Source organism: Salmo salar, unplaced genomic scaffold (assembly GCF_965601325.2).
Source record: "Salmo salar unplaced genomic scaffold, fSalSal1 ptg000229l, whole genome shotgun sequence".
NCBI classification, from domain to species: Eukaryota; Metazoa; Chordata; class Actinopteri; order Salmoniformes; family Salmonidae; genus Salmo; species Salmo salar.
This window is the reverse complement of record NW_027675335.1, coordinates 933,683-959,976: the sequence shown is the minus strand read 5'-3', so window position 1 is coordinate 959,976 and position 26,294 is coordinate 933,683. Positions and strand designations below refer to the sequence as shown.

Sequence of the window (26,294 nt, the reverse complement as noted above, 5' to 3'; positions counted from 1 at the left end):
CACTATTAACCAGACATCACAGGGTAGTGGTCCACTATAAAGAGAATAGTGTGCTATTTGGTACAAATTCTCTTTCAACATACAAAAACATCAAGATGGACAACTTGAGGCCACAAACTGCCATCTAGTGGTGAAACACGGCCATAACAACCTAGAGGGACGTCCCAATCCAATGTTATTTTTTACCTTTATTTAACTAGGCAAGTCAGTTAAAAACAAATTCTTATTTTCAATGACGGCCTACCGGGGAACAGTGTCTTTCTGCCTTGTTCAGGGGCAGAATGACAGATGTTTTACCTTCGATCTTGCAACCTTTCAGGGCAGCAGCGTAGCCTAGTGGTTAGAGCGTTGGACTAGTAAGCAAAAGGTTGCAAGTTTGAATCCCTGAGCTGACAAGGTCTAAATCTGTCGTTCTGCCCCTGAACAAGGCAGTTAACCCACTGTTCCCTGGTAGGCCGTCATTGTAAATAAGAATTTGTTCTTAACTGACTTGTCTAGTTAAATAAACTAGTCCAATGCTCTAACCACTAGGCGACCTGCCGCCCCAATGTTCACTGTCCGTATTTAGAATAGAGATTACACCTGGTCCTTTTTATTTACAAACGTTTAGAAAGTAAATTCCTTTCATACGAGGCCCCTTTATATATTTTAGTGAGCAATACAACGAGCGTCGCTGCTTCCCAAGTGAACCAATCGTAGAGTTTAAGTGACGGGATGATCAACTTGTGAGAAGTGCTTTTCTACCACTTGTACTGAGCTACTAATATTTTAGACATCTCAAAAAGGAAAAAAAGACAAAATAAATCTCAATAACATATTTCAACAAAACAAAGAATACAATTTAACTTTAAGGTAGAGATTATCTACAAAGAAAAATACAAACGAGAAGTATGTCAAATACAATACTCACATTTATTAGATTCATTTAATAGAGCCTCATTTATCAATTTACTTCATCAACAAAGACAAACAAATCCCAAGTACAATTGTGATTTAAAAACTCCCTATAGCTCTTAACTACCACGTGTCCAGTTATTGTCGTGGATAGCCATCGATTGCATATTAAACGCTACGGACAAGTACAGTAGTTAATTAACTAGGAAGAACACCAAAACTTAGTCAGAGACATAGTGTATGGCCCCCTATTCCCTACAAAGTGCACTACTATTAACTAGATACCTATGGGTAGTGCACTATGTAGGGAATAAGGAAGCAATTTGAGTCACAAGCCATAGTATAAATTGTTGCATTGTTCCCAAAAAATACAAAAAGGTTAACCAGCTCTAAATACGTGGTCAACACGAGGTCATAGTCAAGCTCTCCACCGTCGTGTTTGAGGGTGTTGTTGTCGTCTCTTCCTCAATCTGCTGCAATGCATTCTGGTCACTGGGAGGTGGCAAGGTGGGCTGAAAAGTCATAAAGAGAGAACATCTGATTATGTCTCATGTAATCAGTAATCTAATGTAGTAATGACACGTCATCTAATTACAGAGTATTAGGACTAAACATCCAAAACGACAGTCCCGTCTTCTCTAAATAGACGTTCATCTCATTAACTGTCAGGTATGTTCTCATTAAATGAGGTGCAGCGGCAGCAGGTGGATCAGTAGAACAGGCCAGCAGAGTAAAATGACTTGGAGGGGGGGGGAGGGAGACGCGGAGGGAGACACGGAGGGATACATGGAGGGTGTGGAGGGAGATTCTTTAAATCGGACTCCTGTACTTCCTGTATAAATGACTTACACTTGAGTCGGATGTAGCAGGGGTCACAGTAAGGCTTCCCGTTACTGATTCTGATCTGGGCTCTGACTTCTGACCCGCCAAGTCGGCACCTGCAGTCCACACACTGAGGGAGAGGAGATGGACTGTGATTAGCTTCATTCAACCGCCGTGGACAGAGAGTTAGCGTTACCAGCCATCACAATGGAGAGAGTTAAGAGGGTGAGGCAGGGAGAAACCAAGGAAAACCCCAAAGAAAGGTGACACCTCATGGATTCCTGTCAGACGTCACCATCCTCCATACAGTTAGAACAGACACTGAGCAGAGCAGGACATGTATTCTGTCATGGAAGATAAGCAGGTGAAGCCAGCCAGCCAGCCCGCTACAGTGCCCAGGTGAAGCCAGCCAGCCCGCTACAGTGCCCAGGTGAAGCCAGCCTGCTAGTGCCCATTAGCTCATGCTGGTCATTGAGTGTGCTGACAGGTTTTGTAGAGGACCTCTCCTCCGACCAGGTGAATGAGGTCCAGACCAGACTCACCTGAAAGCAGGACAGGTGGAAGCAAAGGTTCAGGGTCTCAATGACCATGGCAGCCCCTCTGCCCATAGGACACACACACACTGAACACACCTGACAAGAAGTCAGCACTCTGCAGAGAGAGAGGGTGGGAGGGAACGGGAACACAGGAAGAAAAACAGGATGAGAGAGGAGGGATCAGAGGGACTAGACTGATCTGGGGGAGGAACTTCCATTGAAAAGGTGTCCTCCTACAAATGCATTGGTATATGGCTGGACGATGAGCTACACGTTCACGAGGAAGATAAAACTGAAATTGGGTTTTTATTTTTTCACAAAAAGGCCCTTGTGTCTAATGTATTATGATGGCTTATTGATTATACATGAAGCCTGTTCTCTGTTCATCCATCCTTGTTCCTAATGCTAAGTCACCCCTCATTCTCCTCTCGGGGATCAGACTGTATGAGGAGACAACAGCACTGAAAACGCAAAGATGGTGGATTTGGAAAGTATTCACACCCCCTTGACTTCCCCCCACACACACATACGTTACAGCCTTATTCTAAAATGGATTAAATTATTTATTCCTCAATCTAAACACAATAAGCCCCATTCTGACATCACAAGACCCCCATAATGACAAAGTGAACACAAGTTTTTAAACACATTACATAAGTATTCAGACCCTTTGCTATGAGACTCAACACTAAGCTCAGGTGCATCCTGTATCCATTAATCATCCTTGAGATGTTTCTACAACTTGATTGGAGTCCACCTGGGGTAAATTCAATAAGATCGGACATGATTTGGAAAGGCACACACACCTGTCTATATAAGGTCAGAGCAAAAACCTAAGCCAAAACCTAATCTTGGCCTGAATGCAAAGCGTCACATCTGGAGGAAACCTGGCACCATCCCTACGGTGAATCATGGTGGTGGCAGCATCATGCTGTGGGGATGTTTTTCAGCGGGCAGAGACTGGGAGACTAGTCAGGATCGAGGCAAAGATGAACGACGCAAAGGAGAGAGAGATCCTTGATAAAAACCTGCTCCAGACTGGGGTGAAAGTTCACACAGCCAAGACAACGCGGCAGTGGCTTCGGGACAGCTCTCGTGTCATACCCAAGAAGACTCGAGGTTGTAATCGCTGCCAAAGATGCTTTAAAGTACTGAGCAAAGGGTCTGAATAGTTATGTAAAATGTTTTTATTTTATTTTTAATAAACGTGCAGAAATGTCTGTCATCATGGGGTATTGTGTGTAGATTGATGATTGATGGGGGGGGGGAACAATTTAAATCAAATTTAGAATAAGGCTGTAATGTAACAAAGTCATGGGATATGAATACTCTCAGAATGGACTGTACATTTTAAACATACACACAGCCCAAGTCCTAATTGGTCCATTACCGGTCGTGCTGCTGTGAGACGGGTCATGATTCGCCGGTGGCGGGTTCCTCTCCGGTGTTGGGTGTGGTGGAAGACGTGCTGAAGGGGCAGGGCTTGGTAGGGCTGTGTTTCTGGGTCCCGTTGGAGTAACCGCCCAGGGCCCCACCCATGCTGTGCCGGGAGGAAGGGGGGCGGTACGGGGCGGAGAAACCCAGGGAGGAGTGGGGGCGTTGGGGGTTAGAGAGCAGAGAGGAAGAAGAGGGAAGGTTGTCCAGAGAGTCGTACCTGCCGAGAGGTCAGATAACAGGTCACAGAGAGAGGTACATTCCAAATGACACACCCCCTCCTACCTCCTCATTTGGCCCTTGCCGGTAATTGGGTTGACCCCCCCTCCTCATTTGGCCCTCGCCGGTAATTGGGTTGACCCCCCCCTCCTACCTCATTGGCCCCTCGCCGGTAATTGGGTTGACCCCCCCTCCTACCTCATTGGCCCTCGCCGGTAATTGGGTTGACCCCCCCTCCTACCTCATTGGCCCTCGCCGGTAATTGGGTTGACCCCCCCTCCTACCTCCTCATTGGCCCTCGCCGGTAATTGGGTGGACCCCCCCTCCTACCTCCTCATTGGCCCTCGCCGGTAATTGGGTTGACCCCCCCCTCCACATTGGCCCTCGCCGGTAATTGGGTTGTTTGTTGTCAGAGGTGGAACGTTGTCGTATCCAGCTGTTGTCTGTCAGCAGAGCCGTCCTCTTCCTCATCTCCTCCAGGATCTGTTGCCTCTCAGCCTCTACTAACGACATGCTCTGACGAGACTTCCTCCTAGCGACCTCCCCGGTAACGCCTAATAACCAACCAGAGAGCAGAGACAGACAGTATAACCAATCAGATCATAGTTCCTACAGCAAGACCAATAAAGAAGGACAGTCATTCGAGCATTGTCCAATGAGTGAAGAATATTATTCCAACACGACCAATAGGTGTAAAGAAAACCCTCTATCACAATATAAAGAGGTGAGGAGAGTCATTACCCAGCCCTCCCGTCTCCCTGGGCCTCGGCTAAACGAGAGGACTGGTTAGAGTCACTACCCAGCCCTCCCCCGTCTCCCTGGGCCTCGGCTAAACGAGAGGACCGGTTAGAGTCATTACCCAGCCCTCCCGTCTCCCTGGGCCTCGGCTAAACGAGAGGACTGGTTTAGATTTGACCAACATGGTGTAAAGTACATCGAGATCAAGGCTGGGTTTGGAATGGGGAGCCCACTCATTAAACAGAGGGTTAGTCAACAGTAGAGGCTGACCTTTCACTTCCGGTCTGTGGAAACCCTCCAGCGACGGGAAGGACTTGGATTTCATCCTGATCAACAAACACATTAGTCTGTCAGGTTATACAAGACATCACTCACACATACAAACACTGAGCACAACCAGTCATACAAGCATCAAGGTGGTTGACATACAAATATCACCACATGATTGACAGTTGACCATCAAAAAAGGTGCACTCCCAAGCCCCCTAGCTGGGTGAAACCATAGGAGGAATCTCTAGTACTGACTGACCTGTCAGCTATAGATAGCTGGGTGAAACCATAGGAGTCCCCAGACCTGGAGGCAGAGGCAGCAGAGGAGGCAGCCAGGGCGGGGGGCGAGAGGGCAGGGGGCGAGAGGGCAGGGCGAGAGGACAACCACAGCAGAGTCAATTTGCAGACGTACAATTTGGGCTTGTTTGACAGCAGCCAGCAAGTCGTGACTGACTGGTCCACAAATCACAAACTAGTCATTACTTGTAGATAAGTCAGTCACAATTGACCCACAATGCATCAAGGATTTGATTCTCTTGAACAGGGCCGTAGTGCCACTGGGCAGAGTGATGCCTTTAAACATCACCACTAGAACTAAATAACAACAAAGATATGGTCTTCCTCACCAAGTATCTCCTTCTGCCAGTCCATCAGTCTCCTCTTCCAGGCTCCTCCCTTCTTGAGGATGAGGCTCCTCCCTTCTTCCCCCATCAAAAACAACTTCCTTTTGATTGGATGCCACACGGGCAACAGGGGGCATGGGCTGGCTCAAGACTGGCTGAGGACTGGCAAGGCTAGCGATCCCATTGGTCATCTCTCCTGAGCTCTCCATGTTCGGTGCGGATGATTTGACACAAGGGACTACATTTCCCACGATACCTCTGGACGGTAGAGGATCAGGGGTCACCTCAGCCTGTCTGTATCCCTCCACCCCTGCCTCCTCCTGGGCCTGCTGCCACTCGGCATCCAGCCTCTCCTGATCCTGACGGTATTTCTCCTGTACAACATCACATAAGACAAGTAAGCTGTCCAATCAGCATTCTCTCAGATTACAGGTAAGTTTAGCCCAGAATTGACGCTTTTAATCGTAACAGACACGGGGACAAACGGCTCCAATGAAAGCAGTTCCACGTTGAATCACTGAAGTGAAAGATCAGTGATATTTACTCAGTGGTTCCAGGCTAAGAGAGCGCGCTGGCCTTCCTGACCCGCAGGAGGAGGCGCGCGCGCCAGTCTTCCTGACCTGCAGGAGGAGGAAGAAAAAAGTAACACATTGACCTCTTGTCCGTTGAGCTGGGCCAGTTTCACCATCGTTGTCTCTCTGCTGGTATCAGTTGGACCTGAACGTGTCAGAGCACCACTGGACAGATGGATGATCTCATGGGTGGTACAGGCCCGGTCCGCCACAAGGCCGCTGACCCCAGTCCGTCAAAACACAGACCGGTCCACAAAGGTTTACAAACATTGATTCACAAAATCAGTACGCTAATTATTGAACCTCGATCAGTAGGCCGGGAGTTCGATTAGCAAATCAGTAGCCTAATAGCTGATCAATAGAAAGTCAATACTTTTACTGTGAACAAAAATTAAAACCTAAATGTAGTGTGGAACAGTGAGGACCGAACAGTGAGGACCGAACAGTGAGGACCGAACAGTGAGGACCGAACAGTGAGAGAAAAGCACCCAGTCATCTTCACAGTCATGTACCACTACAACCAAACCAACATCACTTGCTTTGACATGTAGTAAAAGCTCTACCAAGACAGATCAACATGTAGAAACATACAAACCAAACACATTGACACAGTCAGGGTTCTCTGCGGTGCCCTATGATGGACAAACAGTCAGGGTTCTCTGCGGTGCCCTATGATGGACAAACAGTCAGGGTTCTCTGCGGTGCCCTATGATGGACAAACAGTCAGGGTTCTCTGCGGTGCCCTATGATGGACAAACAGTCAGGGTTCTCTGCGGTGCCCTATGATGGACAAACAGTCAGGGTTCTCTGCGGTGCCCTATGATGGACAAACAGTCAGGGTTCTCTGCGGTGCCCTATGATGGACAAACAGTCAGGGTTCTCTGCGGTGCCCTATGATGGACAAACAGTCAGGGTTCTCTGCGGTGCCCTATGATGGACAAACAGTCAGGGTTCTCTGCGGTGCCCTATGATGGACAAACAGTCAGGGTTCTCTGCGGTGCCCTATGATGGACAAACAGTCAGGGTTCTCTGCGGTGCCCTATGATGGACAAACAGTCAGGGTTCTCTGCGGTGCCCTATGATGGACAAACAGTCAGGGTTCTCTGCGGTGCCCTATGATGGACAAACAGTCAGGGTTCTCTGCGGTGCCCTATGATGGACAAACAGTCAGGGTTCTCTGCGGTGCCCTATGATGGACAAACAGTCTATACTTGTAAGGTTCATAAACATGTGTATAGGACAGAAAGTGTGACAGACATTTCCCAGTTTTGTTGCTGTAGAACCTAACCAACATATTGCTTTGATGAAGAGTGTTTCTAAACAAAACAGATGGAAACAAACAGAAACAAGGAATCCCATTTAACAACCAGTACTTCCCTTCCCTCTCCTCAGGGAGATATTCACTAAGCTAGACGTGGTTATAGCCTCTTTCACATCACCCATCAATTTAGACACGTGGTGAGGGACACCCACTACAGGAAGGCAAGTGGTGAGGGACACCCACTACAGGAAGGCAAGTGGTGAGGGACACCCACTACAGGAAGGCAAGTGGTGAGGGACACCCACTACAGGAAGGCAAGTGGTGAGGGACACCCACTACAGGAAGGCAAGTGGTGAGGGACACCCACTACAGGAAGGCAAGTGGTGAGGGACACCCACTACAGGAAGGCAAGTGGTGAGGGACACCCACTACAGGAAGGCAAGTGGTGAGGGACAAACATAGCGGGACACTATAGGAAGGCAAGTTGTGAGGGACACTACAGGAAGGCAAGTGGTGAGGGACAAACAGAGCTCCCAGCAGGTCAGGTGGAGGGGTGGAGTCTCTTTCTCTCACCGTTGTTACCATAGCGCTGTACATCCATGGTGAGACTGCCCTTCTGCAGGGCAGAGGTCATCGTGCCCTTCCACTGGCTGTGGCTCATCTCTGCCACCCTGTGCCCACCAACAGACACGATCTCATCACCTGCACGCAGCTGGCACAAGTCTGCAGGACTACCTGGAGGGAGACGAGAGGCTTTCACTATGTCGAGATCAATGTAGGAGCTCCAGGACAGCAGGAGAGAGAGGAGCTCCAGGACAGCAGGAGAGAGAGGAGCTCCAGGACAGCAGGAGAGAGAGGAGCTCCAGGACAGCAGGAGAGAGAGGAGCTCCAGGACAGCAGGAGAGAGAGGAGCTCCAGGACAGCAGGAGAGAGAGGAGCTCCAGGACAGCAGGAGAGGAGCTCCAGGACAGCAGGAGAGGAGAGAGAAGAGCTACAGGACAGCAGGAGATCGTATTTCCAGTCACACCTGACCGCCCCAGGGGAACAGTTTCAGGCTGTAGATCTCCTGACTACAGATCTCCAGAGTGGTTCTGACTATAGTTCTCTGTTGCAGGGTAAGTCACACCTTTCTCTCTCACAGCTCTGTTTAAACATTCATGAACACCTCCCTGTACTGTAGCTAAGAAACATCGGCAGAAAAACCAGTATGTCATTACTAATGACCCAAGACGTGGTCAATTCAAAACGTTTCCAGCACCAAGACACCTTTAGACTGAAACATATCCCCCAAAAACAGATAAATATTCAGCTGTTTGTTCAAACTTCTAGTCATCCATTACTTACTGTTGTTGGTACATTTCTGTAGGCATCTTACCTACTACGGTAAATTCTTATTTGATTACAACCAAAGCAAAAACAAAACAAAAACAGTACACAGGAAATAAGTGTCCCCATCCATCCGTGAGTCAACTCTCACCTGGTTGGATGCCTCCAACTCGTGCTCCTGTCGAGTCCCAGTGAGTGTTGAAACCAAAGTGTGGTCGACCGGTAAGCTTCAAGGTAAGACTCACTGTCACTGTGACGTACCTGAGGGCGAGACACACACGGTGAAGGTGACACCTGGCGATTCCATGTCTCACGAAACCACAGACCCTCTGACACGCAGCAGCAGGATGCAGGACAGGTTCAAACCCCCCCTCGCGAGGGCAGGTTCAAACCCCCCCTCGCTAGGGCAGGTTCAAACCCCCCCTCGCTAGGGCAGGTTCAACCTTGCCTGCCCCCCCCCCCCCCCCCTCGGGCAGATTCTAAGTCCTACAATTGAGGAGTGCCAAGATGGCTGCTCAATGGCTTCAATACAAGCACCTTAGTCAGCCAGCCAGGGTTTATACACATCATTGGGTAAAACTCAAGGTAAAGACTGTTGAGCTCACCTGGGCAGATCCGTTCTTTCTGGCTGAGACAGGGAGGCTGGGCAGGAGAGAAGGGGGTAAGGGTCCCTTCCGGCTGGGTTTGGGGCAGGTGGCAGGTCCAGGACCCCCTCTGGTCTTCAGGATGGAAGGCTGGGTCTGACTCCCACTCTCCTCATTTACTTCCTGGTTCACACTGCTCTGATTGGCTGTGGCCCAGGGCTGAGCCGTGACGGCGACCACCGAGATAGTGACCATTTTCTGGGGGCGTGAGGGAGCAGTCTTGGTGGGGATCAGAGAACCGTTTCCGGTCAGCCATAGTAGTGTGACAGGTGTTGTTGTACAGGGTCAGCCATAGTAGTGTGACAGGTGTTGTTGTACAGGGTCAGCCATAGTGGTATGGTAGGTGTTGTTGTACAGGGTCAGCCATAGTGGTATGGTAGGTGTTGTTGTACAGGGTCAGCCATAGTGGTATGGTAGGTGTTGTTGTACAGGGTCAGCCATAGTGGTATGGTAGGTGTTGTTGTACAGGGTCAGCCATAGTGGTATGGTAGGTGTTGTTGTACAGGGTCAGCCATAGTGGTATGGTAGGTGTTATAGGGTGCTGGTCCAATGCTCTAACCACTAGGCTACCTGCCGCCCTATATAGGGACTAGGGTGCTGGCCCAACGCCCTAACCACTAGGCTACCTGCCGCCCTATATAGGGAATAGGGTGCTGGCCCAGCGCCCTAACAACTTGGCTACCTGCCGCCCTATATAGGAACTAGGGTGCCATTGGGCCTCAGGCTGGGCACAGTGAGCCAGCCAGCAGCCTCCTGTTATACTACTGCATTATTCATATGAGATGGAAGAGGATCAGGAAGCACACGGTAACAAGACTACACACACCTCTCCCTCCACATACTACAAGTACAAACCACACAATTCTCCCTCCACATACTACCAGGGAGAACTACAAGTACCAATCACACCTTGAAGGGAGGCAGTAGTATTTAGATAGACAGCGAACACGTGAGCATCCAATCACAAGAGATGTACTATACAACTGTTGCACATCCTACAGAAGAACTAAATACACACACACAGACACAGAGGGACACACACACACACACACACACAGACACAGAGGGACACACACACACACACACACACAGACACAGAGGGACACACACACAGACACAGAGGGACACACACACACACACAGACACAGAGGGACACACACACACACAGACACAGAGGGACACACACACACACAGACACAGAGGGACACACACACACACACAGACAGAGGGACACACACACACAGACAGAGGGACACACACACACAGACAGAGGGACACACACACACAGACAGAGGGACACACACACACACAGACAGAGGGACACACACACACACAGACAGAGGGACACACACACACACAGACAGAGGGACACACACACACACAGACAGAGGGACACACACACACACACAGACAGAGGGACACACACACACAGAGACAGAGGGACACACACACACACAGAGACAGAGGGACACACACACACACAGAGACAGAGGGACACACACACACACAGAGACAGAGGGACACACACACACACAGAGACAGAGGGACACACACACACACAGAGACAGAGGGACACACACACACACAGAGACAGAGGGACACACACACACACAGAGACAGAGGGACACACACACACACAGAGACAGAGGGACACACACACACACAGACAGAGGGACACACACACACACAGACAGAGGGACACACACACACACACAGACAGAGGGACACACACACACACACAGACAGAGGGACACACACACACACACAGACAGAGGGACACACACACACACACAGACAGAGGGACACACACACACACACAGACAGAGGGACACACACACACACACAGACAGAGGGACACACACACACACACAGACAGAGGGACACACACACACACACAGACAGAGGGACACACACACACACACAGACAGAGGGACACACACACACACACAGACAGAGGGACACACACACACACAGACAGAGGGACACACACACACACAGACAGAGGGACACACACACACACAGACAGAGGGACACACACACACACAGACAGAGGGACACACACACACACAGACAGAGGGACACACACACACACAGACAGAGGGACACACACACACACAGACAGAGGGACACACACACACACAGACAGAGGGACACACACACACACAGACAGAGGGACACACACACACACAGACAGAGGGACACACACACACACAGACAGAGGGACACACACACACACAGACAGAGGGACACACACACACACAGACAGAGGGACACACACACACACAGACAGAGGGACACACACACACAGACAGAGGGACACACACACACAGACAGAGGGACACACACACACAGACAGAGGGACACACACACACAGACAGAGGGACACACACACACAGACAGAGGGACACACACACAGACAGAGGGACACACACACAGACAGAGGGACACACACACAGACAGAGGGACACACACACAGACAGAGGGACACACACACAGACAGAGGGACACACACACAGACAGAGGGACAGAGAGAGAGAGGAAGGCATTCCTCACGTTGTAGAGCCTGGGTAGCGAGGACACTCTGGAAGACTTGGCTCCAAACGGCCGGGGGGTGAAGCCGGCAGAGAGGCAGGACGAAGAGCCTCTCTCCCCGGCGGTATCCCCTGGGGAGAGAGGCAGACACCCCAGTCCCTCCTCCCGGAGCCCTGGAGCTGTACCTGTAGAGATGGAGCTCCTGCCGCTGGGGAGCTGAGACGTGACCCGGGGCTACCACAGAGGTCAGGGACTGTACAGTAGAGAGGAGAGCTTGGCCTGGGGTGTCCATGGAGGCAGAGAGGCTGTGGGAGCTGGTACCGTTGGTTAGGTTTGAGCCGGTACCGTTCACCAGGTCAGAGGTCGTGGAGATCCCGTTTGAGAGCATGGAGATGGTCTGGTCTCGTCCAGTGGAGACCACGAGAGCTGGGCTAGAGATGGTCTGGTCTCGTCCAGTGGAGACCACGAGAGCTGGGCTAGAGATGGTCTGGTCTCATCCAGTGGAGACCACGAGAGCTGGGCTAGAGATGGTCTGGTCTCGTCCAGTGGAGACCACGAGAACTGGCCTAGAGATGCTCTGGGCACGGGTCTGGGAGGAGAAGGGAGAGGCAGAGTCGGGGAAAGCGCCTAAACCTCCAGCTCCGTCTGGCTCCACCGGTGTGTGACGCCGCCTCTCCCCCAGGACGAGGGGCTCTGATTGGGGCACGGCTCCGGCCGAGGGTCCCTGGTCCTGGAGGGTCAGGCTGGGGGTGGTGAAGGGTTCCGAGGCTCCGGAGCTGTAGGGGGACTCCACGGAGGAGCTGAGGGCCAGCGGGGCTCTGGTGTGGGGTCGGAGCTCCAGGGAACCCTCCTTGACCGAGGCGGGGGCTCTGGTTTGGGCTCGGAGCTCTAGGGAACCCTCCTTGAAAGAAGTGGCGAGAGAGACCTTGTTGTAGCTACTGCTGCATAGGGACTCTTCATCCTCTTCCCTGTGGTACCAGATGAAAAGAGGAGTGGTAACATATGAATAGTGATGATCATGCTACACATCAACGGCCAGGCAGGACGTACTATAAAGTTAATCAAGTCTGTCTCCGTGTCCGTCCCCTACCTGTCCTCTTGTAGGCTCCTGCATGTCCCGACCCCTGCGTTGGCCATCAGGACGATGTTGTCCCTCTCCTGCATCTTCCTCCGCAGGTCACAGTTTGACCTGTGACGCCAGAGCTTCCACTTGGTCAGGTCCTGGCAGGAGGCATCAGTGGGGGGGGGGGGGGGGGGGGGACACTTAAAACAATGGATCACGACAGAGACAACAACTGCTGTTGAGTTCATTTGTTGCAGCAACAATTAACCCAGTGAAGAGCTCCAGAGAATGTGGTTTTTTAAACAGCACTTCACCTCTCTTGGGTAGGGGGTAGTATTGTCAAGTCCGGATGAAAAGTGTGCCCAAAGTAAACTGCCTGTTACTCAGGCCCAGCAGCTAGGATATGCATATAATAATTGGTAGATTTGGATAGAAAATGCTAAAGTTTCTAAAACTGTTAAAATAATGTCTGAGTAGAACAGAACTGATATGGCAGGCAAAACCCCAAGGACAAACCATGTCCCTAATTAAAAAAAAAAATAATAATATTCAGCCACTGTTTAACGGCTGTCACTTTTATTATAAGGCGAATTCCTCCCAGATTGCAGGTCCTAGGGCTTTCACTGGATGTCGACAGTCTTTAGAAAGAGTTTCATGCTGGTTTTTGGAAAAATGAGGCAGAAATTGTAGTTTGTCTAGGTGGCTCCCATTTTGGATGTAGTGTTTCCAAGCGTGTGGAAGATGGCGCATTCTTTGGTATTTTTCTCCGGTAAAGACAACGATTCTCCGTCTTCAATTTTATTGTTTCTTTACATATTAGGGTACCAAAGGTTTGATTATAAACGTTGTTTGACTTGTTTGGAAAAGTTTATTAGTAACGTTTGGGATTCATTTTGTATGTATTTTGGAGGGAAACTGGGTGGATTATTGACTGAAGCGCGCCAGCTAAACTGAGTTTATGGATATAAAAAGGACATTATCAAACAAAAGGACCATTTGTGATGTATCTGGGACCTTTTGGAGTGCCAACAGAAGATCAAAAGGTAAGGCATTTATTATATCGCTATTTATGACTTTCGTGGCGCACCTGCCTGGTTGAAATGTGTTTTTCATGCTTTTGTATGCGGGGCGCTGTCCTCAGATAATCGCATGGTGTACTTTCACCCTAAAGCCTTTTTGAAATCTGACACAGCGGCTGGATTAATAACAAGTTAAGCTTTATTTTGATGTATTACACTTGTGATTTTATGAAAGTTAAAATTGATAAATTCTGTAGTTTGAATTTCGCGCTCTGCAATTTCACCGGATGTTGGCAAGGTGGGACGCTACCGTCCCACCTGCCCATAAGATTAAGATGGTGATTTGACAGGGTCATAGGTCGGGGCACAAAGGGATCACCGATTGTAGAATTTCAGTCAGATGGTGATGAGGAAATGGGACAGGTGAGTAGTTATACTGGGCAGGATGGTACAGGTTATGGACTCCCGCGTGTGTGTGACTCACGTTGTGCCACTTGGCCTCACTCTCGTGGACCCGGGCTCTGACCCTCTGCAGCTGGTCCTGGCTCACGGCGCTGGGGCTTAGCTCCTCTATGCCACCCTCAGAAACCTGGCGCACCACTTGCGTGGCCGACAGGAACCGCCTGATGTCATTCAACGACTTGCTCCTATTGTAGTGAAGAGGGAGACGAGTGAAAGACGAGCGAGAAAGACCGAGAGGGAGAACACTGCAGATTGATGATCAGGATTTCATAGTATATTACGTTGTCCAACATTTCACCACAAGCAGCAGTAGAAAGTGCCAAGCCCGCAGACTGTGCCAAACCAAGCCAGCCAGCCAGCCAGCCGGCAGACTGTGCCAAACCAAGCCAGCCGGCAGACTGTGCCAAACGCAATGGTGTGAAGTACTTAAGTAAAAATACCTGTTCTTTACTGTTTGTATTTTTTACAACTTATACTTTCCAACATTCTTAAAATAAGAATGTACTTCGTTCTACACATTCTCCGACACCAAAAAGTATGTTACATTCTGAACGCTTAACAAAACGGTCCAACTCAAAACACGTTTTGTTTAACTAGGCAAGTCCCTGAAGAACAAATTCTTATTTACAATGACGGCCTACACTTGCCAAACCCGGATGACCCTGGGCCAAACATGCGCTGTCCTATGGGACTCCCAATCAGAGCCGGTTGTGATGCAGCCTGGATTCGAACCAGGGTGTCTGTAGTGATGCCTCAAGCACTGAGATGCAGTGCCTTAAAACCGCTGCGCCACTCGGGAGCACAAAAGAGAACATCCCTGGTCATCTAACTGCCTCTGATCTGGAGGACTCACTAAACAGAACATCCCTGGTCATCCCTACTGCCTCTGATCTGGTGGACTCACTGAACACAAAACGCTTCATTTGTAAATGTGTTGGACTGTGCCACTGGCTACCCATGAATAAATAAAAAACCTTTTGGTTTGCTTAATGTAAGGAATTTGGAAAATATTTACACTTCTGATACCAATGTATATTTAAAACAAAAACACTTTTACTGAAGTAGTATCTTACTGGGTTACTTTCACTTGAGTCATTTTCTATTAAAAAGGTATCTTAAGTTTTACTCAAGTATGACAATTAGGTACTTTAGCCAGCAGGCTGGGCGCCAAAGCGAGGCGGCGCCAAAGCCAAGCGAGCCCAGCAAAAGGGGAGGGGGGGCCCCCCAAAGCCAAGCGAGCCCAGCAAAAGGGGAGGGGGGGGCCCTAAAGCCAAGCGAGCCCAGCAAAAGGGGAGGGGGGGCGCTAAAGCCAAGCGAGCCCAGCAAAAGGGGAGGGGGGGGCTCTAAAGCCAAGCGAGCCCAGCAAAATGGGAGGGGGGGGGGGGGCGCTAAAGCCAAGCAAGGGGGGTGGGCGCTGAAGCCAAGCGAGCCAGCAGGGAGGCGCTGTTAACTCACCATATCCATCCTGGGTTTACCTCCAAGTCTCTACAGGAATCAGAGAAAGACCAGACCACTGTACACTCAGATACATGCCATTTAGCAGATCCACTTATTCAAATCAACTCAGTTTTTATTTAACCAGGTAGGCTAGTTGAGAACAAGTTCTCATTTACAACTGCGACCTGGCCAAGATAAAGCAAAGCAGTTCGACACAGAGTTACACATGGAATAAACAAAACAGTCAATAATACAGTAGAAACATCTATAATAATTAATGCTTACATTTTTTTTCCCCCCTCCCAATACCGGTGACACCAGCGGTAATTGAACCCACAGCCCTGGTATTGCAGCCCTGGTGACACCAGCGGTAATTGAACCCACAGCCCCGGTATTGCAGCCCTGGTGACACCAGCGGTAATTGAACCCACAGCCCTGGTATTGCAGCCCTGATGACACCAGCGGTAATTGAACCCACAGCCCTGGTATTGCAGCCCTGGTGACACCAGCGGTAATTGAACCCACAGCCCTGGTATTACAGCCCTGGTGACACCAGCGGTAATTGAACCCACAGCCCTGGTATTACAGCCCTGGTGACACCAGCGGTAATTGAACCCACAGCCCTGGTATTGCAGTACTGGTGACACCAGCAGTAATTGAACCTACAGCCCTGGTAATACAGCCCTGGTATTGCAGTACTGGTGACACCAGCGGTAATTGAACCTACAGCCCTGGTATTGTAAGTGCCATGTTCTACCAACAGCCACACACACAACCAGGAAATATCCCCTCTCTCTAGAAGACCGTAGCAGTGAAAACTAGTGTTGGCCCGATACCAGGCCCAGCGTCCCCGATACCAGGCACCACGACAAAATCTGACAGTCAATATCATTGAATGTAATGTATGCATTAATTAATCAATAACAATCAATTTTATTTTTGGTAAATAAAAGGTAATTTATTTTTAAGGTAAATTTAAATTGATAAAACTGGGTAAATTAAGATGTCACCTAGGTCTATTCACAATACAGGGGAACGCATACTCAACAGGAGGGTGTGCATGCATTGAGTTACTGAGCTTGTTTAGGCTGATTTCATGAGACTACAGGTTGAAAAACAACCCGTTTCCCTTCCATTTAAGGTCTTATTTCATTGTACTGATCAACATTTGCATATAAGAAGCAATATATTTTATGAAAGTGCTCTCTGACCTATGCTCTCATTCACACAAAGTCAGCCTTCAGGCAAGATTATCTTGGCAGAGATGTTTTTGGTGACTATCAGCAATATTTTGAATCATGGTTTGCATATTATAAAACAGACAAGGTAAGGTAGTGAATTGATGTTGGTTTCAGCTGTAAGCTAGCAAGGAAAGTTAGCCTACAAAGCTATCAATACCTTACTGCAATTTGAAAGTGTTCTAGACATTGTTTTGGGAACATGAAACAAATTTCAACATCTCTACACGGCCGTGTTGAATTATTCAAGTGTGTTGACTTCTGTGCAGGATAAGTGGTGGTGCAGCCCAGACTCCCAGTGAGTTCAGTGGTTCCTCAGGACACACTAGTCAGTATGAGAGGGGAGATGACATGATACAGTCCAGACTCCCAGTGGTTCCTCAGGACAGACTCGAGCCAACAATGAGGAAGTGGAGCAGTGACGGGATTCACGCTATAACAGGACATCTGCTGCGCTGACAGACAGATCCTCTCAAATCATTAGACGTCAGACACATTTGATAGAAACACCGAAAGAAACCAATTCTAGTACAGAACCCGTTTTTCATGTTCTAGTATAAAAAAAAAATATATATATATTTTTTTTAAACATACCGAAGTTTCAGTATACCGTGCAACACTAGTGAAAACTCTAGTGACAAACAAGGACGACGTCCAACCCATCCCCATTTACACCGGGCCGCGACCGACGCAGATCAGCGAGGACAACGGTCCAAACATTCATATGATCATGCTCTACAACATTCGCAGAGTACGACCCTGCCTCACACAGGAAGCGGCGCAGGTCCTAATCCAGGCACTTGTCATCTCCCGTCTGGATTATTGCAACTCGCTGTTGGCTGGGCTCCCTGCCTGTGCCATTAAACCCCTACAACTCATCCAGAACGCCGCAGCCCGTCTGGTGTTCAACCGTCCCAAGTTCTCTCACGCCACCCCGCTCCTCCGCTCTCTCCACTGGCTTCCAGTTGAAGCTCGCATCCGCTACAAGACCATGGTGCTTGCCTACGGAGCTGTGAAGGGAACGGCACCTCCGTACCTTCAGGCTCTGATCAGGCCCTACACCCAAACAAGGGCACTCCGTTCATCCACCACTGGCCTGCTGGCCCCCCTACCTCTGAGGAAGCACAGTTCCCGCTCAGCCCAGTCAAAACTGTTCGCTGCTCTGGCACCCCAATGGTGGAACAAGCTCCCTCACGACGCCAGGACAGCGGAGTCAATCACCACCTTCCGGAGACACCTGAAACCCCACCTCTTCAAGGAATACCTGGGATAGGATGAAGTAATCCTTCTAACCCCCCCCCCCTTAAAAGATTTAGATGCACTTTTGTAAAGTGGTTGTTCCACTGGATATTATAAGGTGAATGCACCAATTTGTAAGTCGCTCTGGATAAGAGCGTCTGCTAAATGACTTAAATGTATATGATACGCAGGCCGTGATCGAAGCTAAACATTCATCACACTAACTCCAAATACTTAAAAAAAAAAAAAAAAAGACCATCTTGGTTTATTGACCAATTGTTACATCACAGTTGAAATGTGAAATCTAAAAAAAAAAAACATTTCGTTTTCTTGGGCACTTCTTTTAACCAGTAGTCTGTATAAATAGGATGCCGTGTGTGTGGGAGACAGAGAGATTGGAGTTTGGCATTAAAAATACTTCTCAATAAAAAGTTAACAGCCTCATCACTTTGGTAGCACACCTACAGGCCAATATTATTTGCATGATGATTATGGGTAAGCATGTAGCTTACATTAAAAAAAAAATTAAACACAAAAGGACTCCAGTACTGCCCTTCGCAGTAGATTTTTAAACAGAAGGCTCTGTCCCTGCCTATATGACAAAAGTGATAAGCTTGTCGCAGGTTGTTTATAAGCTATAATTGTCACAATGACGTGGTTTAAAAGTAGGCTTGGGTGGCATACTGGGGGATTTGGAAATAGCCACAGGAATGATTTTATTCAAATACCGCAAATAAATAAATATATATATATATATATTTATTTATTTGAAGTTAATACATTTGAATATTAGATGGCTACTTTAAGTAAAATACCTGCAGTCAACTTGTACAATATGTTAGGAGATAAAGATGGCGTTTGTTTTACCGGTCACAAATTTTTCCCCATTATGAAGCTTACAGGTAGGTAGTCCCCAGTCATGTGACGTTGAGGCCGGAGCGTTGAGTCTCTCACTGTTGTGCAGAATGAACCAGGTGATCTTATTACAGGATAGAATTCGCAACTAAATCTTTCCCAGAGAGATTTAACTTATAACTGTTAAGTTAGTTGTACGAAGGGTGGGTCTAAAAGCTCACGATCTATGATAGTTAGTACTTAAACATTGTGTTTCTCATTAATATCTAGATGTAAAGAAAATATATATTTTTTAAACCTTTATTTAACTTGGCAAGTCAGTGAAGAACAAATTCTTATTTTCAATGAGCCTAGGAACAGTGGGTTAACTCCCTTGTTCAGGGGGCAGAACGACAGATTTTTACCTTGTCAGCTCGGGGATTTGATCCAGCAACCTTTCGGTTACTAGCCCAATGCTCTAACCACTTGGCTACCCTGCCAGCCAAGGACTATTTGACCTACTCATTCAAGGGTTTCTTTATTTTTACTATTTTCTACATTAAGAATAATAGAAAAGACATCAAAACATACGGAATCATGTAGTAACCAAAAAAAAAAAGTGTTAAAACAAATCTATTTTACATTCTTCAAAGTAGCCACCCTTTGCACGCTCCTGGCATTCTCTCAACCAGCTTTATGAGGAATGCTTTTCCAACAGTCTTGGAGTTCCCACATATACTGAGTACTTGTTGGCGACTTTTCATTCACTGCGGTCCAACTCATCCCAAACCATCTCAATTGGGTTGAGGTCGGGGGATTGTGGAGGCCAGGTCATCTGATGCAGCACTCCATCACTCTCCTTGATCAAATAGCCCTTACACAGCCTGGAGGTGTGTTTTGGGTCATTTTCCTGTTGAAAAAAAAAAATGATAGGCCCATTAAGCGCAAACCAGAAGGGATGGTGTATCGCTGCAGAATGCTGTGGTAGCCATGCTGGTTCAGTGTGCCTTGAATTCTAAATAAATCACAGACTGTCACCAGCAAAGCACCCCCCACACCATCCCGCCTCCTCCATGCTTCACGGTGGGAACCACACATGCGGAGATCATCCGTTCACCTGCTCTGTGTCTCAAAGACATGGCGGTTGGAACAAAAAATTTCAAATTTGGGCTCAGACCAATGGACAGATTTTCACCGGTCGTGTTCTCTTGGCCCAAGCAAGTCTCTTATTGGAGTCCTTTAGTAGTGGTTTCTTTGCAGCAATTCGAACATGAAAGCCTGATTCACGCAGTCTCCTCTTTACAGTTGATGTTGAGATGTCTGTTACTTGAACTCTGTGAAGCATTTATTTGGGCTGTAATTTGAGGCTGTTAACTAATGAACTTATCCTCTGCAGCGGAGGAAACTCTGGGTCTTCCTTTCCTGTGGCGGTCGTCATGATAACCAGTTTCATCATAGTGCTTGATGGTTTTTACGACTGCACTTGAAGAAACGTTCAAAGTTCTTAATTTTCTGGGCTGACTGACCTTCATATCTTAAAGTAATGATTGACTGTCGTTTCTCTTTGCTTATTTGAGCTGTTCTTGCCATAATATGGACTAGGTCTTTTAGCCCTATTTGGCATCTTCTATATACCACCGCTACCGTGTCAACACAACGGATTGGCTCAAACGCATTAAGGAGGAAAGAAATTCCACGAATTAATTTACGGCACAGCTGTTAATTGAAACGCATTCCAGGTGACTACCTCATGAAGCTGGTTGAGAGAATGCCAAGAGTGTGCAAAGCTGTCATCAAGGCAAAGGGTGGCTACTTTGAAGAATCTCAAATATATTTTGATTTGTTTAACACTTTGCTTACTACATGATTCCATGTGTTATTTCATAGTTTGTCTTCACTATTAAACTACAATATAGAAAATAGTAAAAGAAAAACCCTTGAATGAGTAGGTGTCCAAACTTTTGACTGGTACTGTATATCAACATATCAAATTTTTTTTTTTTTAAATAAGAAAAATAAAAAGTGCCAAGTAAAATGTGTAGAAAGTACACAAGAGAAAGCTGTAAAAACTATGTTTAATTTTGTCCTACAAAAGGGTGATGGGCCCCAATTATTACTTTTTCCAGTTATAAAATAAATTAAACGTCTAAAACATACTAAATGCTCTGGTTAGCTAATTTAGTGGCTATTTCGCTACCTAGCTAAATGGTTAGCTAATTTAGTAGCTAGTTAGCTACCTAGCTAAGTGATTAGCTTCTTCCAAAATCAAGCTTTGTGTGATAACAGATAATCCCCTCCTGGATCAAGATCCTTGCGGGCTAATATTTGCTTTCTGCGTGCAGCAAAGTGAGTAGCATTTTTGAATTACTTGTATAACTTCAATAGTTGGGATGTCTGTCCAGCAAATAGATTAAATCGCAATGCGTCTGTTAGCGTTAAATAAGCATTCTCTATGGGATTTTACATGTAGTTGTTAGCATTGCTAACCTTCGGATTACAGAGGCTCAGTGGAGTTTGAAAATAGCAGCCCTTGCGTTCAGTGCCGGTATTATTGAATATCTCAGGATGGAACAAGGTCGGTATGAAGACATGACAATCTGGATACCACACAAGCCTAGTTTAAATCTACTCCTTCGGAAATAGTTCATTTTCGGTTGCACGAAGCACAGGAATGAAGGTACAGTCGGGATGGGGGTGGCTGGAGGGAAGGGCGAGGGAGGGCAGACAAGAAAGGAACAACGAGCCAGGGAGTGATGTCACAGCCTGAATCATCCTGAGGAACCGCTCGTCTTTCGGCTACAAACAGGAGAGAAGAGGGGAAGGAGAGAGAAGGAAAGGGATGAAACTGAGGAACAGAGGAGATATACAAGGCAAGATCAACAGAACGGAAACAAAAAGTTGAGCCAAAACAAAGATGGAAATTCCTAAAATGTAGAGAGAAAGAACTAAAACGGTGAAAAGCAGAGCAAAGCGTTGATGTTAAAGTTTAGGGATTACACGTTGAGGCTTTTTATGTTTAGAGCATTGAGGTATTCTGGTTCTCTCACGCAAGAGTTGAACACCAAACGTCAACGTCAAGCATTATCCAAACCCAGCTTAAGTCGAACCCAGCCATGGCCCAAGACCCACATCTACCTGTACCAGGGTTAGGGATAGAGTTAGGATTATTCAAACCCAGTTCCTGTACCAGGGTTAGGGATAGAGTCAGGATTATACAAACCCCGTCCCTGTACCAGGGTTAGGGATAGAGTTAGGATTATTCAAACCCAGCCACATGCCACAGTAACGGGACAGAGCCAGACCTGAATCTGTACATCTTGCGGTACCAGGGCCTCCTCTGAGAGCCCAGCCTGATGGTCCTGACGTGAACCTCCTCCTCGGGAGTCCAACAGCGAGGCAGGAAGCAGTTGTAGCCAGGGTTGGAGGAGGTCTGGTGGAGGGCCAGTTCCACCCGCCGAGCGTACAGATCATCTTTGACAGGGTCAGGATCCTCTCGCCCTTCCTCAGTCTTCCTCACACAGCTCCATCAGGAGGAGTTCCTCGTCGATGGAGCGCTCCACCTCGGAGAGGAAGGTGGGTGTGATTGAGGACGGGGGGGGGGGGGGGGGGGTTGGGAGGGAACGGAGACGTTGCAGTACTGCTGCTGTTGAACCAGAGGATAGACCGGGACATCCGTCCGTGTTAACAGTGGACATTCCCAATACAAAACACAGTTGGTCCCTTACAGCGAGGCATCGAGTAAAGAGTTAGGAGCACTGGTCACACAATGCTGTGGAACTGCTGCTCACCAGAGCCATCTGTGTTATAGTCGTCGTCAACGTCACTGAAGTGGACAAAACGCCAACTAAACACTTCCACAAGCACCCGGGGGCCTTTGGGTAGAGTTAGGAGCAGCCACACCTTTCACAGTTCAACACTACATCTCCATGTTTAACACAACCACAGGGTTAGTGGAAACCAACAGCAAGCTCTGTTCCAGGAATGTCATGGCAACAGGCAAACTAGTTCATCTTATTTCACCAAACTTGTTTGTTGGAGCCTAGAGGGAACAAAGACACTCCCAGAGTCAACACAAACCACCTTGCGGCTGTTGAAGAAAATGAAATGTCAGTAATTCAGACAAACGACCAGCCTCACGCTAGTAGTTTCCGTAGCCGTTAGCTTGACGACAGGACCGGCCTCACGCTAGTAGTTTCCGTAGCCGTTAGCTTGACGACAGGACCGGCCTCACGCTAGTAGTTTCCGTAGCCGTTAGCTTGACGACAGGACCGGCCTCACGCTAGTAGTTTCCGTAGCCGTTAGCTTGACGACAGGACCGGCCTCACGCTAGTAGTTTCCGTAGCCGTTAGCTTGACGACAGGACCGGCCTCACGCTAGTAGTTTCCGTAGCCGTTAGCTTGACGACAGGACCGGCCTCACGCTAGTAGTTTCCGTAGCCGTTAGCTTGACGACAGGACCGGCCTCACGCTAGTAGTTTCCGTAGCCGTTAGCTTGACGACAGGACCGGCCTCACGCTAGTAGTTTCCGTAGCCGTTAGCTTGACGACAGGACCGGCCTCACGCTAGTAGTTTCCGTAGCCGTTAGCTTGACGACAGGACCGGCCTCACGCTAGTAGTTTCCGTAGCCGTTAGCTTGACGACAGGACCGGCCTCACGCTAGTAGTTTCCGTAGCCGTTAGCTTGACGACAGGACCGGCCTCACGCTAGTAGTTTCCGTAGCCGTTAGCTTGACGACAGGACCGGCCTCACGCTAGTAGTTTCCGTAGCCGTTAGCTTGACGACAGGACCGGCCTCACGCTAGTAGTTTCCGTAGCCGTTAGCTTGACGACAGGACCGGCCTCAGGCTAGTAGTTTCAGTAGCCGTTAGCTTGACGACAGGACCGGCCTCAGGCTAGTAGTTTCAGTAGCCGTTAGCTTGACGACAGGACCGGCCTCACGCTAGTAGTTTCCGTTGCTGTTAGCTTGACGACAGGACCGGCCTCACGCTAGTAGTTTCAGTAGCTGTTAGCTTGATGATGATCACAACCCTGATATAAAGCCATTAAACACAAACGTCTCTCTCTCCGTCTGACCTGGGAGAGAACACTGCGGTGTGTCTCGGAGGGGTGTCAATCCTAAACAGGCGAGGGCTTCCTGTCCACAGCCTCAACGTGCCCTGCGGGCTCATGGGTACCGCAAAATTTGTGGGCGTGGCTGGTGAAGGGGAGCGGAACCGCCGACTGGCCAGGTCGTCTGCGACAACGTCCGGCTGGGGCCGGTCGGCGTCCGAGTAGCTGTCGCTAGGGTAAGCCCACTGGAGGAAGGCCTCCACATCAGGCAGTTGGGGGAGGGGCGGGCTCAGAAGAGGGGCCACACTGATCAGAGACCAAATCAGCAATCAGAGTTAAATCAACATGAGGTTTGGTTCCTTTGTGACAATGTTCTTTAAAAAAAAAAAAAAGTCGATTCCAACTGCATTACATCAGCACGTCGCTACCCCGACACAACGGTGTGCACTACATCAGCACGTCTACACAACGGAGCTGAATAGAAATCGCCAACACCATGCAAATTCAACTAGCAGAAAACTAAACGCGGTGACTCAAGTAAAGCAGCTAACTAAACAAAGAAACAATTCTTCTTTAAAACAGTCATTCCGTAGGTATGACATCACAGTACCTGGTGAGAAGGCTGGGGATGCAGCCCTTAATTGGCTTTTCCTCCCGTTTCTTCCTCTGGAAGGGTGCAGGAATGTTTCCCCAGTTCCTCTGTCCGGAGTCTCTGCCCTCCGCCGCCTTCATCCTAAAACAGTTCTCTGCCTCCACGTCACTGCTGGAGTCTGGGGAGGGATGGAAGGAAGGAGGGACAGCAGCTCACAGACGAGTAGAGGAGTCCAACAACAGACAGGTAAAAGGACAAGTCAGAGAGAAGATAATGAACCTAGACAGTCAACCGTGGAGTCCCAAATGGAGTCCTACTCCCTACGTAGTGCACTACGTAGGGAACAGGGCTCTGGTCTAAAGTAGTGCACCACGTAGGGAATAGGGTGCCATTTGGGACGCATGCTGAGACTAGCCTCTTAGCACCCCACCTCTGGCCCGCTCCAGTCATGAGACGTGTCCATTATCAGACCCGTGTGGAACCAGATGGAATGTCTCACAGAGGAGACAGCTGGCACGACGGGAGCAGGGAGAGGCCATAGCCGTAAGCATGTCCTTCTCTGGGAAGAGCGGCATTCCTGATTGGGACTACTTTGGATACTGTTAGTAGCGATTTACGTATCCACCGGGAACTCTCCACATCCTGTGTTTAACGTATTCTGACCTAATTTTTTTTACAAATGACAACAAAAAAATACTCCTCAAAATGGAGTCAGAGATACAGCTGAGAGTACGTGGCGACTCAGCCGAGTCAAAGCTCAGGACCGAGTTAAAGCTCTCTACCGAGTCCTCTCTGCTGTAGCCTGGTGGCCGGGACTGGGTTAGAGGTAACAGTTCATCATCCTGCTCTGGGTAGCTCACGTCACTGTCCTTCACACTGCCTCTGGGGGTTTCTTCGAGAGCCTGGGGGGGGACACAGGGGAGATTACAATCCTTTAGAAGGAAAAAAAACAGGGGGATTTGAAACGCAAACTCAAAGCTAAATAAAATGCATATTTATAAATATCCATTGGTTTTGTTGTACAGGGCAAAGTACATCAGGCAAGGCACATGTATTAGCCCCAGGTCTGGAGAACAGACAGAGGAACAGTACCATAGACCGGGATAAACCCAGTGGGTTCAGGTCTGGGGTACAGACAGAGGAACAGTACCATAGACCGGGATAAACCCAGTGGGTTCAGGTCTGGGGTACAGACAGAGGAACAGTACCGTAGACAGAGAAACCCAGTGGGTTCAGGTCTGGAGGACAGAGGAGCAGTACCATAGACAGAGATAAGCCTAGTTGTTCCTAGAAGGCCTTGAGGTTGAGCTGAGGGTTAAGGTGAGGGAGCGCATTACCTTGGACAGAGCGATGCCCAGTAGTCCCTCGAATGCTTTGAGGTTGAGTTGAGGGCCAGAGTAGAAGGGGTCCACCTGAGCCTTCCGACCCAGCCAGTAGATGGTGATTAAAACCTGGAGGAGAGATCACTGCATTGGGCGGGAACTTTATCCAT

At 48.5% G+C, this 26,294-nt stretch overlaps 2 protein-coding genes across 6 annotated transcripts; both read right to left on the bottom strand.

Moving 5' to 3' along the window:
* Nucleotides 1-889: 889 nt before the first annotated feature.
* Nucleotides 890-25,494, bottom strand: LOC106575926 (uncharacterized). Of its 5 annotated transcripts, none has more exons than XM_082971274.1 (11): nucleotides 9,301-11,883; nucleotides 8,847-8,956; nucleotides 7,943-8,104; nucleotides 5,540-5,910; nucleotides 5,173-5,217; nucleotides 4,914-4,969; nucleotides 4,190-4,459; nucleotides 3,643-3,906; nucleotides 2,259-2,367; nucleotides 1,744-1,846; nucleotides 890-1,406 (listed from the first exon to the last, which is right to left on the bottom strand). In XM_082971274.1, the coding sequence occupies exons 3-7, from the start codon at nucleotides 7,964-7,966 to the stop codon at nucleotides 4,194-4,196; spliced, it is 762 nt and encodes a 253-aa protein (XP_082827400.1). In that variant the 5' UTR covers nucleotides 7,967-8,104; nucleotides 8,847-8,956; nucleotides 9,301-11,883; the 3' UTR covers nucleotides 890-1,406; nucleotides 1,744-1,846; nucleotides 2,259-2,367; nucleotides 3,643-3,906; nucleotides 4,190-4,193. The 5 variants fall into 5 exon arrangements, with proteins under 5 accessions (XP_082827400.1, XP_082827399.1, XP_082827398.1 ...); XM_082971273.1 differs by having other exon boundaries at nucleotides 4,236-4,459; XM_082971272.1 differs by lacking the exon at nucleotides 2,259-2,367 and having other exon boundaries at nucleotides 4,236-4,459.
* On the bottom strand, nucleotides 25,221-26,294 carry LOC145867213 (LIM domain only protein 7-like). The gene is made up of 4 exons (XM_082971269.1): nucleotides 26,286-26,294; nucleotides 26,140-26,253; nucleotides 25,500-25,704; nucleotides 25,221-25,312 (listed from the first exon to the last, which is right to left on the bottom strand). Exons 1-4 carry the CDS (start codon nucleotides 26,292-26,294, stop codon nucleotides 25,221-25,223), a joined length of 420 nt encoding a protein of 139 aa, XP_082827395.1.

What these genes read in the sequence shown, in the direction of transcription:
- LOC106575926 (XM_082971270.1), bottom strand. Translation starts at nt 24,942, where the DNA reads ATGAAGGCGGCGGAGGGCAGAGACTCCGGACAGAGGAACTGGGGAAAC. An exon ending in GTAAACCCAGGATGGATATG is followed by an intron (nt 14,601 to 15,870) that starts GTGAGTTAACAG and finishes TCACTACAATAG; the next exon opens with GAGCAAGTCGTTGAATGACA. An exon ending in AGGAGCCTACAAGAGGACAG is followed by an intron (nt 12,840 to 12,961) that starts GTAGGGGACGGA and finishes CTGGTACCACAG; the next exon opens with GGAAGAGGATGAAGAGTCCC.
- LOC145867213 (XM_082971269.1), bottom strand. An exon ending in TGGGCATCGCTCTGTCCAAG is followed by an intron (nt 25,705 to 26,139) that starts GTAATGCGCTCC and finishes GTCCCCCCCCAG; the next exon opens with GCTCTCGAAGAAACCCCCAG. An exon ending in CTCTGACTCCATTTTGAGGA is followed by an intron (nt 25,313 to 25,499) that starts GTATTTTTTTGT and finishes CCGTCGTGCCAG; the next exon opens with CTGTCTCCTCTGTGAGACAT.